This window comes from Salvia splendens, chromosome 20, assembly GCF_004379255.2.
Source record: "Salvia splendens isolate huo1 chromosome 20, SspV2, whole genome shotgun sequence".
In the NCBI taxonomy this organism is placed as follows: Eukaryota; Viridiplantae; Streptophyta; class Magnoliopsida; order Lamiales; family Lamiaceae; genus Salvia; species Salvia splendens.
Genome location: NC_056051.1, coordinates 5,386,923 through 5,408,817, shown reverse-complemented (window position 1 = coordinate 5,408,817; position 21,895 = coordinate 5,386,923). Strand labels below are relative to the sequence as shown.

The 21,895-nt window shown below is 36.8% G+C and overlaps 4 protein-coding genes across 5 annotated transcripts; all 4 read left to right on the top strand.

The window, feature by feature from the left end:
* The first annotated feature begins 831 nt into the window (after nt 1–831).
* On the top strand, nt 832–17,940 carry LOC121782976 (LRR receptor-like serine/threonine-protein kinase GSO1). Of its 2 annotated transcripts, XM_042180990.1 has the most exons (12): nt 890–937; nt 1,085–1,140; nt 1,517–1,629; nt 9,685–10,065; nt 10,219–10,437; nt 10,817–11,029; nt 11,227–11,363; nt 11,833–12,195; nt 12,803–13,015; nt 13,114–13,368; nt 15,075–15,218; nt 15,623–17,940. In XM_042180990.1, the coding sequence occupies exons 8-12, from the start codon at nt 11,898–11,900 to the stop codon at nt 16,774–16,776; spliced, it is 2,064 nt and encodes a 687-aa protein (XP_042036924.1). In that variant the 5' UTR covers nt 890–937; nt 1,085–1,140; nt 1,517–1,629; nt 9,685–10,065; nt 10,219–10,437; nt 10,817–11,029; nt 11,227–11,363; nt 11,833–11,897; the 3' UTR covers nt 16,777–17,940. The 2 variants fall into 2 exon arrangements, with proteins under 2 accessions (XP_042036925.1, XP_042036924.1); XM_042180991.1 differs by lacking the exon at nt 1,085–1,140 and having other exon boundaries at nt 832–937.
* LOC121781342 lies at nt 3,885–4,829 on the top strand. The gene is made up of 2 exons (XM_042179088.1): nt 3,885–4,211; nt 4,290–4,829. The coding sequence occupies exons 1-2, from the start codon at nt 3,885–3,887 to the stop codon at nt 4,827–4,829; spliced, it is 867 nt and encodes a 288-aa protein (XP_042035022.1).
* LOC121781341 (putative receptor-like protein kinase At3g47110) lies at nt 6,001–11,867 on the top strand. The gene is made up of 5 exons (XM_042179087.1): nt 6,001–6,088; nt 7,252–7,356; nt 9,685–10,065; nt 10,817–11,029; nt 11,833–11,867. Exons 1-5 carry the CDS (start codon nt 6,001–6,003, stop codon nt 11,865–11,867), a joined length of 822 nt encoding a protein of 273 aa, XP_042035021.1.
* LOC121781339 (receptor kinase-like protein Xa21) lies at nt 17,232–17,840 on the top strand. Its single transcript, XM_042179086.1, has 2 exons — nt 17,232–17,334; nt 17,449–17,840. The coding sequence occupies exons 1-2, from the start codon at nt 17,232–17,234 to the stop codon at nt 17,838–17,840; spliced, it is 495 nt and encodes a 164-aa protein (XP_042035020.1).
* Nucleotides 17,941–21,895: the final 3,955 nt, after the last annotated feature.

The following is a 21,895-nucleotide window of genomic DNA, read 5'->3' as shown; positions in this document are numbered from 1 at the left end:
TAAACTATTTTTTTTATCATTTTTTCAAAACGAGTGCAGAAAATGAAATGTGACAAATTTTCAGGGACGAAGAGAATATTTACTAACAATGTGAAAAAGAAATTAATTATTTTATATTTACTAAAAATGTGAAAAAAAACATTACTTTTTCTCTCCTCTACTATAGTTATATTACCTCCGTCCCACTCAAAATGTCCAGATTTTTAGGTGACACGAGGTTTTAGGAAGAGTTAGGTGGAGTAAATAAAAAGAAAAATTGTAGTTGAATATTTTAATGAGGAGAGAAGAGAAAGAGATTTATTTCCAAATATAGAAAGTAATACTAAAAAGGAAATGTAGACATCTTAAATAGGACGGAGGGAGTACCTTATTCTCTCCCCTGATAAATTATGAAACACTATAATTGGGCATTTTTGGATCCAACAGAAACAACTCAAGTAATGAGATAGAACGGAGTATTTTTTTTAACCCTTCCTCCCAAGAAAATATATATTTTTTCCTTTAAATATATTTTCAAAAATTAGTCCATTTTTAATTTTGAAAGTTTATCATTCTTATTAAAGAGTATTCAATTTTTCAATATTAATAGTTCGATTTTTTTTATTTTATCCTTTTCATAATTAAAATTTGTGCTATTTATAAATTTTCTATTTTTAGGGGACTATATTGCAAGAGATGTAACTACCTGGATAATTAGATGGATCGAATTATAAATGATGAATTGAGTTGGGCCCAAATTCGACCCACTATCTGGCCCGAAAATCAATTCGTTTTCATAAATGCCCAATAAATCAGAGCAGGCCTGGCCCACAATTTCCACGTGATTACCCAAAATAACCCAACCGGGTTTAATCGCAGCCGTCGATCCGCGATGGAGAATTCCGGCGTGCTCAGCTCGTCGACGGCGTGGAACGATTTCCTCGAGCGCCATCGAAAGGTGTTGTTACACACACTGACACAGACTCTTTTACCGTTAATTGATTGTTTAATTTGAGGCATTTCGAATTTAGGGAATTTCCTTTCTTTTGTGTCAATTATTGTTACCTGGATCTTTTCATTTGTGTATATTCGTTGATTTTGGCAGAATTAATGATGAGAGCGTTCAGTTTCAATAATTTCACATTTTAAAAAAAAAATTATGTAAGTTAAAATTTTGTTGTTCATCAATTTTCTGATGCGAAGGCTTATGCAATGTGTTATGCAGTTGTCGGTTCTTTTTATAATGAAAAATCGGATTTTTTTTAATTCTTATATTTGCATTAATTTGTATTTGTATTATATTTAGCTGAGGCTTTGATTTTTAGATGGGTAATTTAGTTGCTAGTTTTCCTCCACAGAAAATGTAGCTTAATTAGTCATTTTCCTTTAATTTCTAAAATTAGTTCTTGAGCTGGTCTATTATATGATCTCTTGGATTTTGTTCTTTTAAGTATTTTTGCCTGCCAATCACTATATCAACTGTTGGTGAGCTGAAATATTCGTGGATTTATAGTCTCGTTTTTTAACAACGCTGCAGATGCGGAAAGGGACAGTGTAACTATGCTGGATTTCCTTGGCAATATGCTAATATCGAAGCAGCCTCATTCCCTTTGGGCTCGATCTTCAGAGGAGTTGGACAGAGCAGCTACAGTAAGTATTTTTTCTATCATTGTTATCAGGTTGCTTGTAACATGTGCACTTCTTTTCTATCATTGCGTTCATTATTTCAAGATTTACGTGATGGTATGTTTAACATTTACCATATTGAAGTAATCAAATGCAAGTTTGTCTGGAGAGTATGGTTTCTCGACTGTCATTAGAGCAATAATGGAGTAGTTCTAATATTTGGCTGATTTGTTTGCATTAGTTTAAAACATAACTAATGGATAAGTTGAGCTAAAAATGGAGTTAGAAGATATCGAATGAGTTTTACATTAAGTAGCAAGAACCAATGAGGTATGAACTATGAAGAATTAACTGTGAACTCATTTTAGAAGCGGATCGATCCTCCCGATATGTCCCGTGGAGGAATAAGGAAAGATAAGGCAAAGGGCAGCTTGTCAATGCATGCTTTCTGTGAGGGAGAAAAATAAGAAAATAAGATAAAAGAGGAGAAAAATACAAAAATCTTCTAAAATGAAAAGTTCGCGTGCCCCGATCCCATATTCTCAAAGAGGTGCGAATTGGATCTCAGATACTGAAAGACCTTCCAATTTAATCTCAAACGCTGAAATCTCTCGTGTTGGATGGTTGCAATTGTTTGGAGCCCATGTCGGTGCTAGCTACTTTGAGTTGGGGTGGGCTTGGCACGGTTGAGGCTGTTGAGGTTTGGAGCCCCTTGTACAGCGGAAGACTTGTACAAAACAAATAAATCAGACGTAGGATCTATTTGACAGATTATGGGATTAATCTATTCACATGTTTTTTTTTGTGGTGTCGGATCTTCACAGCCGACACTGCAAGTGGAAGTCGTGAATGACATCATAAAATACTTGAAGCAAATGAATGATGGGAGGACCAACCTTGTTAAGACTCTCAAACAAGCTTTGATACGGATGTTGGTTGCTCTCGTGCTTGTCTCTTCGAGGGAAGCCTTTACTCTTATCAATTTGGTGTGGTGGACGATGGTCAATTCACTTATAGAAGCCACACTTGTTGTGGTTGGATTGGAGAAGGCTATAGCAAAGATGGAGAATTTCATGTTGGAGTTTTGATCTTCTCGTGCTTCACGGCCTTTCCAATGTTCGATGGATCTGAGCCTCTCGCGTGGCTCGCGCGGGAAAACCAATATTTCTTCATCAACAAAACACTATCGGATAGACGTGTCGACATAGCCATCAATGCCATATCTGGCCCTGCACTGCCCTAGCTAAAATTGCTCATATGAGAATTGCATGCTAGAACGCAAATAATTCATGCTTAAAGAATATAAATCCTAAAACATGAATTCTACGGTTTAGAGTTACCGATTTGATTCTCCAAAGAATCGTCGATTGCTCGCGCCTTCTCCACGATGATCTTCAATACTAGACCACGGATCTTCTGACTGATTCCCGAACTGTATTCTGATATCAGTGTGGGCTGATCTTATTGAAATACTAGGACTCGAATAAAGAAGACAGAGTTTTCTCACGGAAGAGCTGAAGAACTCACGGAGGAGAGCTGAAATTTTCGTCCCCTACTGCAGAGAGGAGAGGGACAAAATTTTATCTCTCACAATTAATCGTCCTATCTGTCTCCTTTAATCTCCTATTTATAATAGTTACATATTGGGCTCAGTCAGGATCTATGGGAGGTTTTGGATATGGGTTCCCCCAATTAGCTTTTTACTAATTAAATTGAACCCACAATTTAATACAAGCTTATATTGGAATATTACGAGCAGTCCAATTCCGAAATTACAAGTAATCCGGGTTTCTATTTTATTTATTATTTACTTCTCGCGCTTAAGATATAAATGTCCATTAATTAATTAAAGTCTGCTATGGACTTAATTAATTAACATCTTATTAATTCCAAGAGTAGACTTAGCAAGAAACACTTATTTATTAGTATTTATTGAATAATTAAATTCCAACTGACCAGTTTCCGAATAATAAAACTTTGTTCAAGCTCCTCTTGAGGACATTATCAAACGAGACTCACCTCGCGCACGATTCAACATAATAGCAATCCTAGCACCGCTAGATATTAATCACCACTACCCAATATATCAGGATTATTGGGTTGCGAAAAACCCGCACCTTTTGATAAGTCAAAGTAGTGCATAATCAATATCGTATGCGCAATGCTAACATATGTAGATTAAACCTGCCTTAACTGATGCAAATAAGTTAGCTAGGTTGAAGTGGTCCCTTAGTAAACTTGAGCCACATATAAATGCAGGTAGAGTTCAGTTTGAAAGCATGCACAATGTTGTGCATATTGATGAAAAATGGTTCTATATGACCAAGACATCAGACAGGTATTACCTCTTGCCTGATGAGGTTGAGCCATATAGGGCATGCAAGTCAAAGAGGTTCATCACCAAAGTGATGTTCATGTGTGCTGTAACTAGGCCTGTTTTTGGCTTGGATGGCCAAACCAAATTTGATGGAAAGTTGGGTATTTTCCCTTTTACTGAATTGGTTGCAGCACAAAGGAAATCCAAGAATAGGGCTAAAGGCACACTTGAGACTAAACCAATTTCTTCAGTGAACAAGAGTGTGATGAGGGACTGCATTATCAACAGGGTAAGCCTTTTTCCCAACCTATCAGATCATTCTTTTTACAAACATCATCATTTAGGTTTTTTTTTTTGTAATTTACAGATTGTACCAGCAATTAAGGCCAAGTGGCCTGAGTGGGCAAGCAAAGAGATCTATATCCAGCAAGACAATGCCACACCCCACATAAATGGTGTGGATGCTGAATTTGAGGCTGTTGCCAAATCAGATGGATTTAAAATCCAGCTGATTTGTCAACCACCCAATTCACCTGACACCAATATTTTAGACCTAGGGTTTTTCAGAGCCATTCAGACATTGCAACATGAGAAACCATGCAATAATGTTGACACATTGTTGGAGAATGTGTGTAGCTCTTATGAAGAGCTGTCACCACAAACCCTAAACAGAGTATTCCTCTCATTGCAGGCTTGCCTCACAGAGATCATGGTATTTAGGGGTGGGAACAATTACAAGGTCCCTCACATTAACAAGGACAGGTTGGAAAGAACTGTGGGACTGCCCAATGCACTGGATGTAGATGAAGATCTTGTGAGAGATGTGTTGGAGTACTTACAGCAACCAGAGAACAATGCTGGTTGCGGATATGACATTATGGCTTTGGCTACTGCTTTTGGCTTCTAGATAGATAGTTGAAGTATTTTGGTAGTAAGACCTTCATGTTTTTGGTCAGTAAGGTCTGATATTTTGTGTTTTGTATGTAGAACTAGTGCAAAGAACATGTACTAATGCACATATTTAGTGAAGTTTACTTCAAAGCCCTCAGAAAAATATCATCATAGGGCTGTCTATACTCAGCCTCCAAACCTCTAAAGGGGTGGCTGAACTTAAATTAACCCAAGGCAGAGACAAACCAAGAAACACCAACATAATAGCAACATCATCAGGACCAATCAGAACATCAATCCACAACATAGCAGAATGCATTCACCAAATACAGAACCCCAATTACCCTCAGCAAAATATCATCATAGGACAGTGTATAATCAGCCTCCAAACCCAACATTAGGGGTGGCTAAACTAACCAATACAGGGACAAAGCCGTTCCTCACAAAGAATTCATCACAGAGCAGCCTCCTAACCCAACATTGGGGGTGGCTACACCGTTCATCATAGAGCCAGATATCCCCCAACCCCCTCGGAATCCCATAAATCGCCAACCCTATGAACCTCCAAACCCTAAGAATGTAGGGGGTGGTTCTAAGGGAAAATTGAAAGAAAGACTCACAGATTTAGAGTACATCCTTCATGCCTGGCAAGAGTATCACCAACATTTCCTTGTACCATTCCTCCTCCTCAATCGGGCGTTTTCTCGGTCGCCTGACCAGCGGCGTTTGAGGGACAAAAGGAGTGTCCCACTCAAACTCAGTGAACGAAGTCTCAAGGAGTAGGGATTCGTCCATCAGCGTCTCAGGGACAACAGTGGTGGTGCAATCAAACTCAGGCGACGCAAACACCGAAGTTTCAGGGAGTAGGTCTTCGCCCATCGGAGTCTCAGGAACTACAGTTGCATACATGTAGGCGGTGTTCTCCCAAGAATATGTTGGGATTGGAGAGTAGTGGGTCGCGATTGGGGTCGGAATCGACGCCTCTGAGGGGTCGAATACCCATTCCTGGGAGTGAGGCGAGGCGGCGCCGATTAGGGTTTGAGGAGGAAATGGAAGGGGGTTAGGGGTCTCTGAGAGAGAGATTGGTGATACTGGTTCGGAATCGGAGTACATTTCACCGATCTAGGCGGTGACGATTAGGTTTTGAGGAGGAGGGGTAAGGCGGCGATTAGGGTTCGACGAAGTGAATGGATGGAGAGAGTGAGAGGATAGACAAAGTGAGAATAAGAGTGAGAATTAAAAACAGGACAGGTGTTGGGGTTTGGGGGGTGGATGGTATATTAAATTGCAATTTCCAAATATGGTAAGTGAACCGGGACTCCTAATCGCGGACATCCCGAAATGGAAAAATGGGACTCCTATTGCCGGACGGAGGGAGTAGTATTTTATCAAGACCTAGTCTTTCAGTAGATAGCATAAAGACACGTCTTGCTGTTAGATCCATTTAGTGCTATACCACACCAACGTCATCTTATTTCAATAAGGCTTAGAAATAATCGGACTGACATTGCAACCTTTCGCGATAGGTAGCCAAAGCCTATCTAGGTTGAGAAATTCTTCTTTTTCTTTTGCAAAGCATTGCATAGAACCGACTGTAGTTACCTTTAAGTGGACGACACCAACAACCAGTCTACTAAGCAAAAAAACTTAGGCTTTGTTTACTTCTTATGCATTTAAATGTTTATCAAACATCTTATAAACGCACAAGTAAACACAATGTAATAATATATTGACTCTATTCGTGCAAACTGCTCGAATAATATTGAATCGGGTTAAAAGTGGATTGTAGAGTTTTCCGTACACAAGCAAGATTATATTCGCGCGAACTTGCTCGAAACATGCTTTTCAGTATACTAAACCTAACAGAGGCGAGTTCGGCGAGCTGTGGGTCTTTGTTGGGCTTGTGGTCGTCGAGGGTTCTTCATGGGCCTATGTAGTGGGCTGGGCTTGTGTTGTTGACAATGTTATTAAAAAGCGGCCATGGCGCCGCCGTGGCGCCATTGCGTGGCGGGTTTCGGAAAAAACGCCATCGCCACGAGCTGCCACAAAACTTTTTTATGGCGACCGCCATTTACCGCCATGAGTGAGGCGCCATGGCGGTGCCATGGCAGTTATGGCGTCACTTTTGGTTGGGCTGTCCCAAACCTCAGCCCAATTACCAAATAACACGGCCCAAATGATTTTTAACCCTTAACCCGGCCCAAACCCGACCCAAATAATGAAATAAAATGCCAATTAAGTCAAAATCTAGGGTTTTTTTCATAGTATCTCTTTCCCTCTCAAACAAACCCAACCTGCTGCGCCCCCAGTCCCACTGCCCTAGTCACGTCGCCGCCGACCGCCGCCGCCGGTCCGTCTAGAGCAGCCCACTGCCCAGATTTTGAAGGTAACCGAAATTGTACCATATTTTCTAATTTGCATGCCCTTTTAATTGGAAGACGAAGAAGTTGGGGATGAAGAAGAAGGATCTACTTCGTTGGAGGACGATGATATCGATGAGGATGAGGATAACTATCTTGTGGAGGATGACTATGTTGGGGATGGTGATGATTGAGGAAGGTTTTAATTTAGATTTGATATGTATTATGAATTTGTGATGATGACTTTATATTTTGATTGTTGAACTAAGACTTATTATGGTAGGCATATTATATAATTGCTTATGACTTTATGCTTTATTTATTGTTTTAATAGTTGATAACTTGATATATTACAATTTTTTAATATTTTCTAATTTTTTGAATTTATATATACATATATTACTAATATTTTATTAATTTATTTATCGACCGCCATATCTCGCCATACTGATACGCCATATCCCTGTGGCGGTTTTTGGGCTCAACGCCGTAAGCCGCCATACGCCATCCATAACATTGGTTGTTGATGAAACTGCTAGAAATTTGGTGTCCATATCACTTTGTTTTGAGAATTTCATTTGATAGATTTGTTTGCATGCTTTAAAAACAAAAATAGAAGTTTGATGATGATGGTGACCTGATACGTGCATATCTATATAAAGATATGGGGATCTTTATATAAATAATGAAAGCACCAATTTGATAAGGGTATTCCCCTTATCACTTTGCCGGAGACGATAAACAAGATAAAAGAGAAGTCCCGGGAGGCGGAATCTCGTCGACATCTCAAGCTTAAACAAAGTGTGTAAAATAAAACAGAAAGAAACGTAAATTCATAAATTCATTCATTCGTTGATTGAAAGGAATAACAATGACACCTATTTATAATGCTAATTACACTAACGTAAGGAACAAGAAAATATCCTAAACATATATGGAAAAGATACGACAAATCACTAATTAACTAATTAATAAAGATATGGGGATCTTTATATATATATGCACGTATCATGACCAGAATCGTTTGCCCTGTTGATCAAGTAATACAATATATAGACATCTTGACAGTCATGTTTTAGGGACAGTCAGAGATTGATACACAAGTGTCCTTCGCATAGTTGTCAATAGAAATTTTGTACTTTCTCGCAGTCATGTTGTAGAAAATATGTGTGGCTAACAAACATTTAGTAATGAAATACTCTATTACTCCAGAAACAATAAGATATTTTGCTGAAATCATAGAAAATGCACCTTTAATAGTATCAGCTTAAGCAATAACTTTACTAAACACGATTAGTGTTCATGATAGTTAACATAAAATACTTTTTTTAAGGTAAAAAGGAAAATATTATTGAATGACGAACACAGACAGCCGAAAGTGGAAAGACCAGCCACAATGCCACATTACTTAGTGGTAATATATTCCACATGTATATATATTTGGACAAATATATACTACTTTCGTCCCACTTAGTGAAGTATTTCTTGTTCAACACGAGATTTTTTTATCTATGTTGTGTTCTCTGAAAGGGGGGCAAAAAAAATTTCATCTTTCTATTCTCTAGGGCTCTAACCGCCTTATATCTTCTAAGGGTGGGCAATTACATTTTTTTTTAAATATAGGGGTCAATTTAATGCTTACTAAATACTATATTAAAATAATGCTCCATCCGTCTCATTTTAAGTTGAGCATTTCTAATTCGGCATGAGTTTTTAATTTTTTATGCAATTTTTCTTGTGAGTTGTTTGGATAAAGAATAAAGTAAAGATGATAATGTTTCTATTTTAGGAAATGTGCCAATTAGAATGAATGTGTCATTTATATTGGGATGGAGGAGGATTGAGGGGGGCATTTGCCCCTTCTCACTATACATTGGCTCTGTCATTGGTTTGAATGAGACGTCCCAAAAAGCAAAATGAGTCACTTTAAGAGGGACGAATGGATTATTTCATAGAAGAAAGTCTGAATAAATTTAGAGTGAATACATCAATCTATTTATCTTCATATTTGTACATTTAATGGACACCACATGCATATATATAGTTCTTTTATTTTTTTTGTTGCGTTAATATTTTGAAACTAAAATAGAAATGTGGCAAGCTGAGTTAACAAAGACGATCACATCTTTTGCCCAGTTGATCACGTAATACAATACATATAGAAATCTTGATAGTGTGGAACTTGTTTCCTTTAGTTTATTTCGTAGCTACAGACAATGACAACAAAGTATCCTTCTCATAATTCTTGTTGAAAAAAAATATGGTAAGAAGAATTTGAGTTCACGACGACAACCAAACATCACTTGCAAATTAATTGCATCATCTACTTTTTGACCAAGTCTTGTGAGGTTATAGCCAAGTATATTCATTTTGCACCAATTTGTGTCTACATAAAGAGAGCAACCCAAAACAAGTACTGTAGCAAATTAGTAATGGAGACTTCTATCTTTTCCTTTCTTCTTTCAATCTTGTTATTAAATGGCTTTTCCCTCTCCTTGGATTCAATCACAGGTAAAAATGCACTCGTTTCCTTCAAAAACTCCATCACTTCCGACCCTTATGCTATCTTGAGCACCAATTGTTCCCAAAATACATCAGTTTGTAGTTGGATTGGTGCGTCGTGCGGCCTCAAACACCAGCGCGTCACTGCCCTCAATCTCTCTGGCTACGACCTTGCTGGAACTGTTGCTCCACATCTTGGAAACCTAACGTTTCTCAGATATTTGGACATCAGTTCCAATAGTTTCACTGGGATCTTACCCTTTGAGCTCTCTGAACTGCATCGTCTGAGGGTGAATATGGGAATGAATTCATTCACTGGAGAAATACCAACATGGTTGGGCAGTTTACCTCAACTGGAAAAACTCTATTTGTACAACAACATTTTCTTAGGTACAATTCCTGCGTCATTGTTTAACAATTCCAATCTCCAGATGTTACAAATATTAAACTTAAACTATAACCAGTTGAGTGGGTTCATACCACATGTTATTTTCAATGTGTCTTCACTTAGAGAAATTTGAATTAGAAATAATAATCTATCAGGTTGGCTACCAAGTAATATGTGCGATAATCTCCCAAATATTGAAGTACTTGATATTTCGGCCAACCAACTTTCTGGAGAAATTCCACCAAACATATGGAAATGCAGACACCTTCAGCACCTGGAATTATCCGTCAATCATTTCAATGGAAAAATCCCAAGTGAAATTGGAAGTTTGAGTATGCTTAGAGTCTTGTACCTGGGCTTTAACGATTTCAGAGGTATATGCATCTCTTTTTAATTAGCTACATATATGTAACTTCTATATTATATATCGTTGCTATGAAAAATTATTTCAACTTGCACATGAGACATGCAACTCTTTCTACTGTGTTAACATGGAGAGACGCTTGCATAAATAAAAGAGAACAATAATGGAGGAAGGGTCATTATCAAAATATTTAGTTTTTTTTTACACATGGTTGAGAAAGTCAGTTTGTTACCAGCTAGTATGAATTAAAAGATGGTTTTGAAGAAATAAATGATTATCTAATTAAATCTGGTTGTTGTATAAAACACATGCTATGCTCATATGGCATATCTAAACTGTTGTGTTAAAAGGCATCCTCTCATGATATATATCTACTTGTAAAACTGCAGGAATAATCCCTGAAGAAATAGGGAACCTTCCACAGTTAGAGATGTTAAGCATCCCAAGCTCCTCTCTGACCGAAAATATTCCATCTTCAGTGTTCAACATATCTTCGTTGAAATTCATGGACCTCTCTAACAAAAGTTTGTCTGGAAATATCCCAACTTTTCACAATGTACCTAAGTTGGAGGAATTATATCTGCTTCGTAACAACTTACAAGGTATGTCCATAATTCTATAGCAAAAAGAAACCATTAAAGCAACAACTTAATAACGCTTGGTTTTTTGGACATGTCTACTATGAGGTATAATACTAATATTAGGGTTGATAACAAACCATCATATTGGCTCCCAAGTGATATATGCATCAATACGCCCGACATCAAGATACTTTTTCTCAACGGAAATCAACTTGCAGGCCAAATTCCGCCAATTATATGGAAATGCACACATCTTGAAAAGTTATCACTATCCTTCTCAGTGGCAACTTCCCATTTGAAATCGGAAAATTAAGCATGCTTAGGGAGTTGTATATGGGCTTCAACGACTTTTGAGGTATGTATATGCATCCCTTTTTTATTTTCACATGTTATTTTACATTGAAACTTGTACGTGGATATAAGGGTGGGTAAAAATACCGAAACAAAGGTCTTATCGTATAGAAAAATACCAAAATATCGAATTTTTGGCATACCGTGATTTTTAGAGGCCACTCTCTCTAATCGGAATTAATATTCAAGGGTGCAAGTCATCACGATATACGTTAGTAATCATTTTATATCTTCTTTATAAATAATACAGAGTGCTCCAATATATTTACTCTGCTATCTTCCATGCGTAAGGAATTTTTTAACTTTTCTTTTCTAGCTAGCAAACCTAGTTGTGAGTATGATTTAAAAGATGGTTTTGAAGAAATAAATGATATGGTAGCTGTATCAAACACATGCTAAGCTCATATTCGTACTGTTGTATTAAAAGGCATCCTCTCATGAGTCATGATATCTTTCTACTTGTAAAAATACAGGAATCATCCCTGATGAAATAGGGAATCTTTCATAGTTAGAGGTGTTAAGCATCCTAGGCTCCTCCATGACAGGAAATATTCCATCTTCAGTGTTCAACATATCTTCATTGAAATACATGTACCTCTCTAACAACAGTTTGTCTGGAAATATCCCAAGTGATATCTGCAATAATCTACCAAATATTGAAGTACTTGATATTTGGAACAACCAACTTTCTGGAGAAATTCCACCAAACATATGGAAATACAGACACCTTCAGGACTTGGAATTATCTGTAAATCATTTCAATGGAAAAATCCCAAGTGAAATTGGAAGTTTGAGTATGCTTAGAGTCTTGTACCTGGGCTTCAACGATTTCAGAGGTATATGCATCTCTTTTTAATTAGCTACATATATGTGACTTCTATATTATTAGTATATCGTTGCTATGAAAACTCATTTCAACTTGCACATGAGACATGGAACTCTCTCTACCCTGTTACCATGGAGAGACACTTGCATGAATGAATGGAGGAAGGGGTCATTGTCCATATATTTAGTTCTTTCTTATACACGTGTTGAGAAAGTCGTTTTTTAACTAGCTAGTAACAAAAGTACTACCTCTGTCCCGCATTAACTGGCGCATTTGCTTTTCTGCACTCGTTTTATAAAAATGATAATAAATAGTTAAAGTCGAAAAATAGTAAAATAAGAGAGAGAATAAGGTAGAGAAGAGTCTTCTTTACATTATTCTCTCTCTTACTTTACTAGTTTTCCATTTTAACTATTTATTATCATTTTTTACAAAACGAGTGCAGAAAAGTAAATGTGAAAGTTAATGCGGGACGGAGGTAGTATGATTTAAAAGATGGGTTTGAAGAAATATATGATTATCTAATTAAATCAGGTTGCTGTAATGGTAAGCTCATATCCAAACTGTTGTGTTAAAAGGCATCCTCTCATTATATCTGTGTACTTGTAAAAATGCAGGAATCATCCCTAACGAAATAGGGAATCTTTCACAGTTAGAGGTGTTAAGTATCCCAGCCTCCTCTCTGAGCGGAAATATTCCATCTTCAGTGCTCAACATATCTTCGTTGAAATTCATGGACCTATCTAATAACAGTCGGTCTGGAAATATACCAACTTCTCTCAATCTGCCTATGTTAGAGGCATTATATCTTTCTAATAACAACTTACAAGGTATGTATGTCTATAATTTCAAATATCCTCTATTGCAAAAATGAACCATTAAAGCAGCAGCTAAATAACGCTTGTTTTTTCGACATGTCTACTATGAGGTATGATACTAATGTTAGGGGTGATAACAAACTATCAGATTGGCTCCCATGTGATATATGCCGCTTGCCCAACCTCAAACTACTTTATCTCAGCAGAAATCAACTTGAAAGCCAGATTTCTGCCGAATATATGGAAATTCACACATCTTGAGAAGTTGGCACTATCCTTCAACAATTTCAGTGGCAACATCCCATCTGAAATCGGAAAATTGAGCATGCTTAGGGAGTTGTATATGGGCTCCAACAATTTTCAAGGTATATACACATCTCTTTAGCCGTCCCATTATATGCAAGTCATTTCCTTGTTTTAGTAAAAAGCAAACCCTTTAATCTTTCCTAGTTTAAACTCTCCTCAATTCTCTACTTTATGAAATCACTTTGAAATAAGGGGTTTTGCACGCGTGTCGTAGGCATGTGTCCCTTTTATTCAAAAATATTTAAAGTTAAAGCATTTTGCCGTCGGGTCCAAATTGACCAAGCTAACAGTTTTGGCAGTTTGACATTCTTTCACTTTTCTTCCAATTCTTGTTCATTTTGCCTCCTTTCAGCATCAATTCACCACACATGCTTTTCTGCCTTGCATTCGAACCATAAGCTCCATTCCCTGCCAAAATGAGCATTTTCTTCTCATGCAAATATTCTACAATGCAGTGTGAAAATAATCAAATCCGAGTGACGAAAACTAGCCTATCACTCTTCTACCGTATAAAAGTGAAGCTCATATTTGATAAGCATACAAGATAGGAAGCCCTAGCTTAACCCAAAACCATGGTCAAAGGTAAAGGGTTGACTCCCTATTACATGCTATTCCACACTTTCGTGTGAAACCGATGTGGGATCGTATCAATCCATCCCTCTCTTAAACCGGACGTCCACGGACGGCACACGCCAGGTGGCAAACCCAAAGCCACGGGCCCACCATCCCCTTTGCTGCCCTTTTCCTTCGGGCCCACATTTTTCGGTGGCACCCCTTTAGTCACACCTACGGGTAGCCCCTTTCCGTAGGACATCCGGATCCACGTTCACCGCACCAAATTGATAAGCATATAAGATAGGAAGCCCTAACTTAACCCAAAACCATGGTCAAAGGTAAAGGGTTGACTCCCTATTACATGCTATTCCACACTTTCGTGTGAAACCGATGTGGGATCGTATCAATATTCCACTAACTTTTTCAACCATTTTTCTTTACATTTTCTTAAAACCCGTGTCAAATCAACTATGGACTCCTATTCCGGATGGAGGGAGTAGAGTAATTCCTTTTTACAAACGTGTTGACAAAGTCATTTTGTTACCAGCTAGTATGGTTTAAAAGATGGTTTTGAAGAAATAAATGATTATCTAATTAAATCAGGTTACATTATCAAATACATGCTAAGATCATATCCAAATTGTTGTGTTAAAAGGCATCCTCTCATGATATCTTTCTACTTCAGAAACTGCGGGATTAATCCCTGAAGAAATAGGGAATCCACACTTAGAGAGGTTAAGTATCCCAGCCTTCTCTCTGGCTGGAAACATTCCATCTTCACTGTTCAACATATCGTCGTTGAAATTCTTTTATAATTTGAGATATTCAATACACTCCCTTCACTCACAAAGTATCTTCCATGAGAAACAAAACTATGTAGCACTTTGTTTCTTCAACTTTCTCTAATTTGTGGTATAGTTCTGATACAAGGAAAAACATTAAAATAAAATGTGAGTAAAATTAGTTAGTCGAACGTAGGGTCCATTACCAAAAGTAGTAAAAATAAAAAAAGACAGATAATTGTGGATGGACGAAAAAGAAAAAATAGGAAAATTAATCATGAATGGAGGGAGTACGATTTTATAGCAGTTATTTTGGATATTCAAATACTCCATATTATACTTTATAGCTTTCACATCAGAAATTGCATATAATTCTTGCGATGATCAACAGTAGAATTTCGCTGATACGTTAAATAACACTATTTAAGGAGGAATTCCAGCAGAAATAGGAAAGCTTACACGACTACAAGTATTGGAACTTACAAACGCCTTTCTAACTGGAAATATCCCGTCTTCCAATTTCAACATTTCTTCTTTGACAGAACTGGCACTGAGTGACAACAGCTTATCTGGTAATTATCAACTTTCCTGTACACATAGATGCTCACTAAGCTTTCATAGTTTTGTGTGGAGTTTAAAATGATTTGTTTCTTACCACATTAAATTCATCTAATGAACATAGTATTGCAACTTTATAAAGCTATGATGTAAACTAGAAGGTATACTGATGATTTAGTAGGTATATGATTATTTTTATCTTTATATAAGATTTCATCATATTGTGTAAAGAAAGTTCAACCTGTACTGTGATGGCCTTATTAGAGTTATACATTAACATAGATTAGCTAATTAACAACTTTCTTTTGACCACAATGTTCTTTTAACATATTCTTATGAAACTAAGGAGAACATAACTACATTGTTAAGTCTATCATATTCAGTCTTGAAGAATCTTTTTCATTAAATGAGTTTTCAGGTACTCTTCCTTCAAATATGGGGATCTCACTTCCCGATCTCAAATCACTTATTTTGGGTCACAACCGATTCGATGGTCCGATTCCAAGCTCTATCAACAATGCTTCTAAACTTATGGGGTTGGGCATGGACAGCAACTTCTTCACTGGCTTTATGCCAGACTTTGGTAATTTGAAACACCTACAAGTTATATTCCTCGGGGGAAATCATTTGAGTGGAGCTCAAGAGACATTTCTCTCTTCGTTAACTAATTGTCGAGATTTGAAGTACTTGGAAACATTAGATAATTCACTGAATGGTATCCTACCTGCTTCAATTGGTAATTTATCCTCTTCTCTTCAAGAAATTCGGGTACAAAACAACAACATCGTTGGTGTCATTCCTTCTCAAATTGGAAATTTAACTAGTTTGTTGTCTATAAATCTTGGAGGGAGTCAATTGCGTGGACCCATTCCACCATCAATTGGGAATTTGAAGAAACTCCAACGAATGTATCTTTATGGTAATAAGTTGGGAGGGTCTATTCCTAACGACATTTGCCAAATGAATAATTTGGGGGACTTGTACTTATATGGGAACGTGTTTGTGGGTTCAATACCTGAATGTTTGGGTGAAGTCAAATCCTTGAGAGGGATCTACTTAGGCTACAACCAGTTGAATTCCACCATCCCTTCCAACTTCTGGAATCTTACAGACCTCTTGGCTTTGAGCATGTCCTCAAACTATTTGAGTGGTCAAATGTCATCTCAACTTCGAAATTTGAAGTCAATCTACTATCTAGACTTGTCTTTTAATCAATTTTCAGGTGATATCCCCATCTCGATTGATGGTTGCCAGTCATTAGAATATCTCTACGTATCAAAAAATTTGTTAGATGGATCTATTCCCCAATCCTTGGGAAATGTTAGAAATTTGATAGCATTAGATTTGTCTTACAGTAACCTTTTTGGATCTATACCCAAGTCATTGGAAGACCTTCAATTTGTTCAGTATTTCAATGTTTCTAACAACAAATTGGTTGGGGAAATTCCAGACAAGGGCTGTTTTGGTAACTTGAGTGACAAGTCTTTTACCAACAACCTTGCCCTTTGTGCCTTCAGTGATATTATCTGTGACTGTGGTGATTGTTATCCTCGTGTTTTTAAAGAAATTTAAACCGAAGAAATCACCACTGCCCAGTGATATTTCGCCAGTGACTGAATATAGAAGAGTTTCTTACATAGAGCTAGAGCGAGGAACAAGTGGTTTTAGTGAGAGCAACCTTCTTGGAAGAGGAAGTTTTGGTTCGGTATTTGAAGCAACGCTTTCTGATGGGTTGAGAGTTGCAGTAAAAAATTTCAACTTGCAATTACCAGGAGCTGAAAGGAGCTTTGATACTTAAACTGAGATACTTGGGAGCATTTGACACAGAAACATAGTTCGAGTTATTGGATGTTGCAGTAGCCCAGAGTTTAAAGCTCTGGTTCTCACATATATGCCAAATGTGAGCTTGGATAAATGGTTATATTCCAACATGCATTGTCTGGAGCTTGGAATATCTTCACCATGGACATACATTCCCAGTTGTCCATCGTGATGTAAAGCCAAGCAATGTTTTGCTCGATCAAGACATGGTCGCTCATCTTGGTGATTTTGGCATTGGGAAGCTTTTTGGTGACGGAGAAGTTGTTGTCCAGACACAAACATTGGCAACCATCGGTTATGCAGCACCAAGTGATGCATAGTGCTAAAACTTTCCATCTTCAATTATATTATAGTTTTTTTCTTTTTAAAATATCAATGTTTAATATGATACTAATGATGCATGTTGTCATGTTGTGCGGTTAGAGTTGGGAATGGAAGGGAAAGTGTCCACACATGGAGACGTGTACAGTTTCGGGATAATGTTGCTCGAGATGTTTACAGGGAAGAAGCCGACAGATGATATGTTTGGTGGGGAAATGAGGTTAAAAGAGTGGGTAAGTGAAGCATTACAAGAAAAATCAGTTCCTCTTGCACCCACTTTGCTATCTAGTGAAGATCAACTTTTCTGTGCAAAGGAGCAATGCGTGTTGTCAATTTTTGAGCTAGCAATGAAATGTTTAGCCGTTGCACCGCATGAAAGAATCAACATGATTGAAGCAGCGACTACTCTCCAGAGGATCTATGCAACAACGGTAACAAAAAGTCATCGTCCACCATATGCTTTTTCTGTTAGTATTCACAATAATGGGTTATGATGCTTGTAACATAGTGTGTGCACTCTTACTTTGTCTATGGAGAAGCTTAGGTTGTATAGTGAATCCTTAATTATGAAAATTATGCAGGTTTGTTAAATTATGTACATTGTTTTATTTTAAAATATTTTTGCATAAATTAAGATTAGTTGGAGCTGTCATAATCTATGCAATATGTTTAGAATTTTGGTGTACTAACAGGAAAAAGACCATTGTTATTAAAGAATCACAGTTTATTATTAAGAAAACAACTTAGAATTCATCAGACCTAAATGGACAGTTGTTTCTCATCTTAGTCTCAGACTTTTCATAGCTTATCTTATTTTATTTCCAGAGCTCTATTATTAAATTATCATGAGATAGCCTCATAAGTTGATGATGAGAAAGAAGGAATATTTCCCAATTATTGATGCTATTAATAATTAATAATCTGCTTCACGTTTGCTTGCCTGCTTGTTGACTGGATAATAGTTGAATAATATAAATAAGTTAAAAAGGAAAACTTTTTCTCTGTTTATTAGTCTAAGAGAGGAAGAGAGACACAATTGATAAGAGTTGAATAAGTTAAGCAAAGACAACTAGCAAGCACAGCTTTTTCTATGATCTGGACATGATATATATTTATCTCATCCTCCAGCTATATATAATATACTTCATCCATCTCATTTCAAAGCGAAACAATTCTTTTACAACACGGGAGTATATGTAGTGTCGTTTAGTAAGTATGGTAGCTAGAGAGAACGGGTTTTCATATTTAGAAATGTGTCACTTTATGAAAAAGGCATTACAAGAAGGAAAATGTGTCGTTGAGACGGAGAGTTTTTTTTTCTCAGCCATTGCAACATTTTTAAAATAATTTATTTGTTAGCTTTTTATAATTTGAAAAGTTTAGATTATATATATGGTGTGTGCATGGATGCAGTGCATGTTCCAAGGAAATAATATGTTGTTCCTTTATATAAGTCCAAGAACAAAATCTGGCAGAATATCATATGTTAGTGCATCTTGTTCTTTTGAATCTTTCCTTTTTTTTGTTCTTCTATTTTTAAAACTTGTGCACGAGCACCACTCTACCATGTTAGTATATAGTTCCTTCTTCTTTTTTTTGGTTGCAAGCGAGGGCATAGCTCTTAAGAAAATACTACAGCCTATCCAGCTCGAACATATGAGGTTCTCAAACGATCGCTCAATAACAAGTTCCGTACCCGAATTGGTGGCTCATCATGTAGGTACATACATGTATCCCGACCTGACGACCAGCTTGCCAAAAAATCTGCTACTGAATTAGCCTCACGATATACGTGTTTGATTACCACAGACCAATTTCTGTCACACATACTCCAAATATTTCGAACGAGACTGAAACAACTCCCATCCTCTCTATCCGAGTTAATCATAAAGACCACTGCTTGGTTGTCACTCTTGACTTCAAGACTTCGTATTCTGTTGTCCCATGCAAGCTGCATACCATTATATATAGTTTCCTAGATAATGTCACTAGAAAATTGTTCGAACGAAAATTAACTTAAAAAATTATATTTTTTATTAGTTTTCTAGGAAAATTAGCTTCTATCAATTTCCATTCCTAAATCCTAACGGTTGGATTTCTTGTTTTTGCTTCCATCCAAAATCAAGAGTTAAGATTAATAATTAAATATGTTAGTCATCTAGATTTTGTATACTAATCATGTTACATTTGTTAGATAATTGAGGCACAAGCTACCACCATTTGCCACAACACACTTCACTCAGTTCAGATGCTTAATTTCAGCCCCAATATTATGATAAGAAACAAAGGCATTGAGTAATCATTTTCACCTGTTTTAGACAGATCCAAAGTTAATTAATAGGCACTAATAAAGTCAAGTGCTCACCAATTAATTAATTTATTTCTAAGAGCATCCGCATCGCCGTCTCGATGCGGGCTCGGTCTCGTCTAGGCACTAATAAAGTCAAGTGCTCACCAATTAATTAATTTATTTCTAAGAGCTCTGCATCGCCGTCTTGATGCGGGCTCGGTCTCGTCTCGGCGAGACGAGACGGCATCAAGACGGCGATGCGGGTGCTCCGTCTCGTCCCGTGTCCCTCCGCCAAGAGGAGGTTGGCGAGCTGTCTCGCCACGCGCGTACGTGGCGAGCTCTCGTGCGGCTGTGACACCCACTCGCCCGCCCGTGAGTGGGCGTCGTTTATATCCGTTAAAAATGTTTTTTTAAATTCCGAAAAAAATCGAAAATAAAAAAAAATATTATTTTTTTCCCAAAAAATACTAGCTGTTTATAGCCGTTTTTTCCAATATTTTTTTCTATTTTTTTAATCCCCCAATCACTTCTATAAATATCAAATCATTCCCACAAATTATCCACCATCAAAAAACTCTCTATTCTCACTCAAACACTCTACATTCTTCATCTCAAAACATTATTCTTCTCCCAAATTTAATCAATTATGTATTTTTCGTATTTTTGGATGTTGTAATTTTTGTGGTTTTTAATGATTTTATGAATTATTAGTATGAATTTAATATTTCAAGGAAATATTAATTGAATTTGTTGGAAATAAAAATGAAATTGAATGAATAGTTAAGGGATGAGATGGTTAAGAGATGGAGGGTTGCAGATGTTGTCTCTTAGTTAAGAGATGGGGTAAAAAGTACAGTGAGGCCCATGAATAGTTAAGGAATGAGACGGTATAGAGATATTGAGGTGGAGGCCTAAGTAAGCTAATACTCGATGAAGTTTAATTTGTTATATTATTATTTTTTTGGCTTAAGTTAAAGTAATAAGACGAGTCACCAAAAGTTAGAAAAGTTTAGGCTACTTTCTGCACCCTTTATTAAGACAAAATAACCCTAATCTAATAATATGGAGTACTTGTTAATTAGCACAGTAGTTTTACTATTTCACGTTTAATTAATGTTAAATTAGTAACATGGGTGGGGGCTATTGCCGTCCTAGGATTATATGAGGTTACAACTCTTGAATAGAGTTCACCACTCTATATATTGATTAATATTTGGGTTATTTGCCTATTAATGTATAAACTTTTATCTATTTTGCAATTTTAATATGAATTTTTTGAAATATTTTAATAATGGTTATCACTTTGCAGTATTGATAATTAGAGGTTTGGTGATCATAAGAGATCGCTAATATATCAAGCTTGATATGAACAAAATCAAATATATTGCAGTTACGCAACCAAATCAATTTTTATGAACATTGTGAGGTTGCATGATGCAATACATAAGTTGATGAAATAATCAAACAAGAATGCATGATGCATATGTGTGTTCAATGGATTTAATTTGATTTTTTCTCGTATTTCTTAATACCAGATCTAGAGAGAGAATTAACTTTATTATTGTTTTTGTGATTTTAATATTAATTCTTAATATTCGGAAACAAAATCAACTAGATCATGAGTAGGGGGCCCACGTGAATACTTTATCACGTTCTTACCATATTGGCTTAAATTTTATGCCTCTGTCTTAACGTTTCAAGTTCCAAATTCCAATTTTAGCACTACTAGTATTTCCCCACCAATAAAAAATCATATAAATAAATAAATATATAGTACTCTGATAAGGCTAATTTCATGCATCGGTCTAGGGGTTTTATTTCGTGAAATTACTGGGTCTAACGCATGTTTTAAGCCAGGTGTGTGAAGGTTTTCGCTAGATCCAGGAAAAAAAGAGGAAGCTTGCATAGTCCTAGGAAACTGGCGAAAGAGCGGACATTATGAAAGAAATTGCTTGACGGAGGAAGTCTCGGAGTTGAAGGGTAGAATAGGGATTTCTACGAAGACTCTAGAAGGCTATGTCCGCATCTATAAAAGGAAGAAGCATGCAAGCTGGAGGGATCTTCTCGGTGGAGGCCTCACGAACAGCCTGTTGCTCAGTTCACTTTTCACATACTTGGTTCTAATTCGCGGAGGATCTCGGGTTCGCGCTGGGGTTCACTTTTAGCTTTCCGATAGTGTTTGTGGGTTGTAACACCGTCCTTCTTTGGGGCGAAGAAACAATTTATTTCTGTTTTTTTTCGTTTCTGCTGAATTCGCCG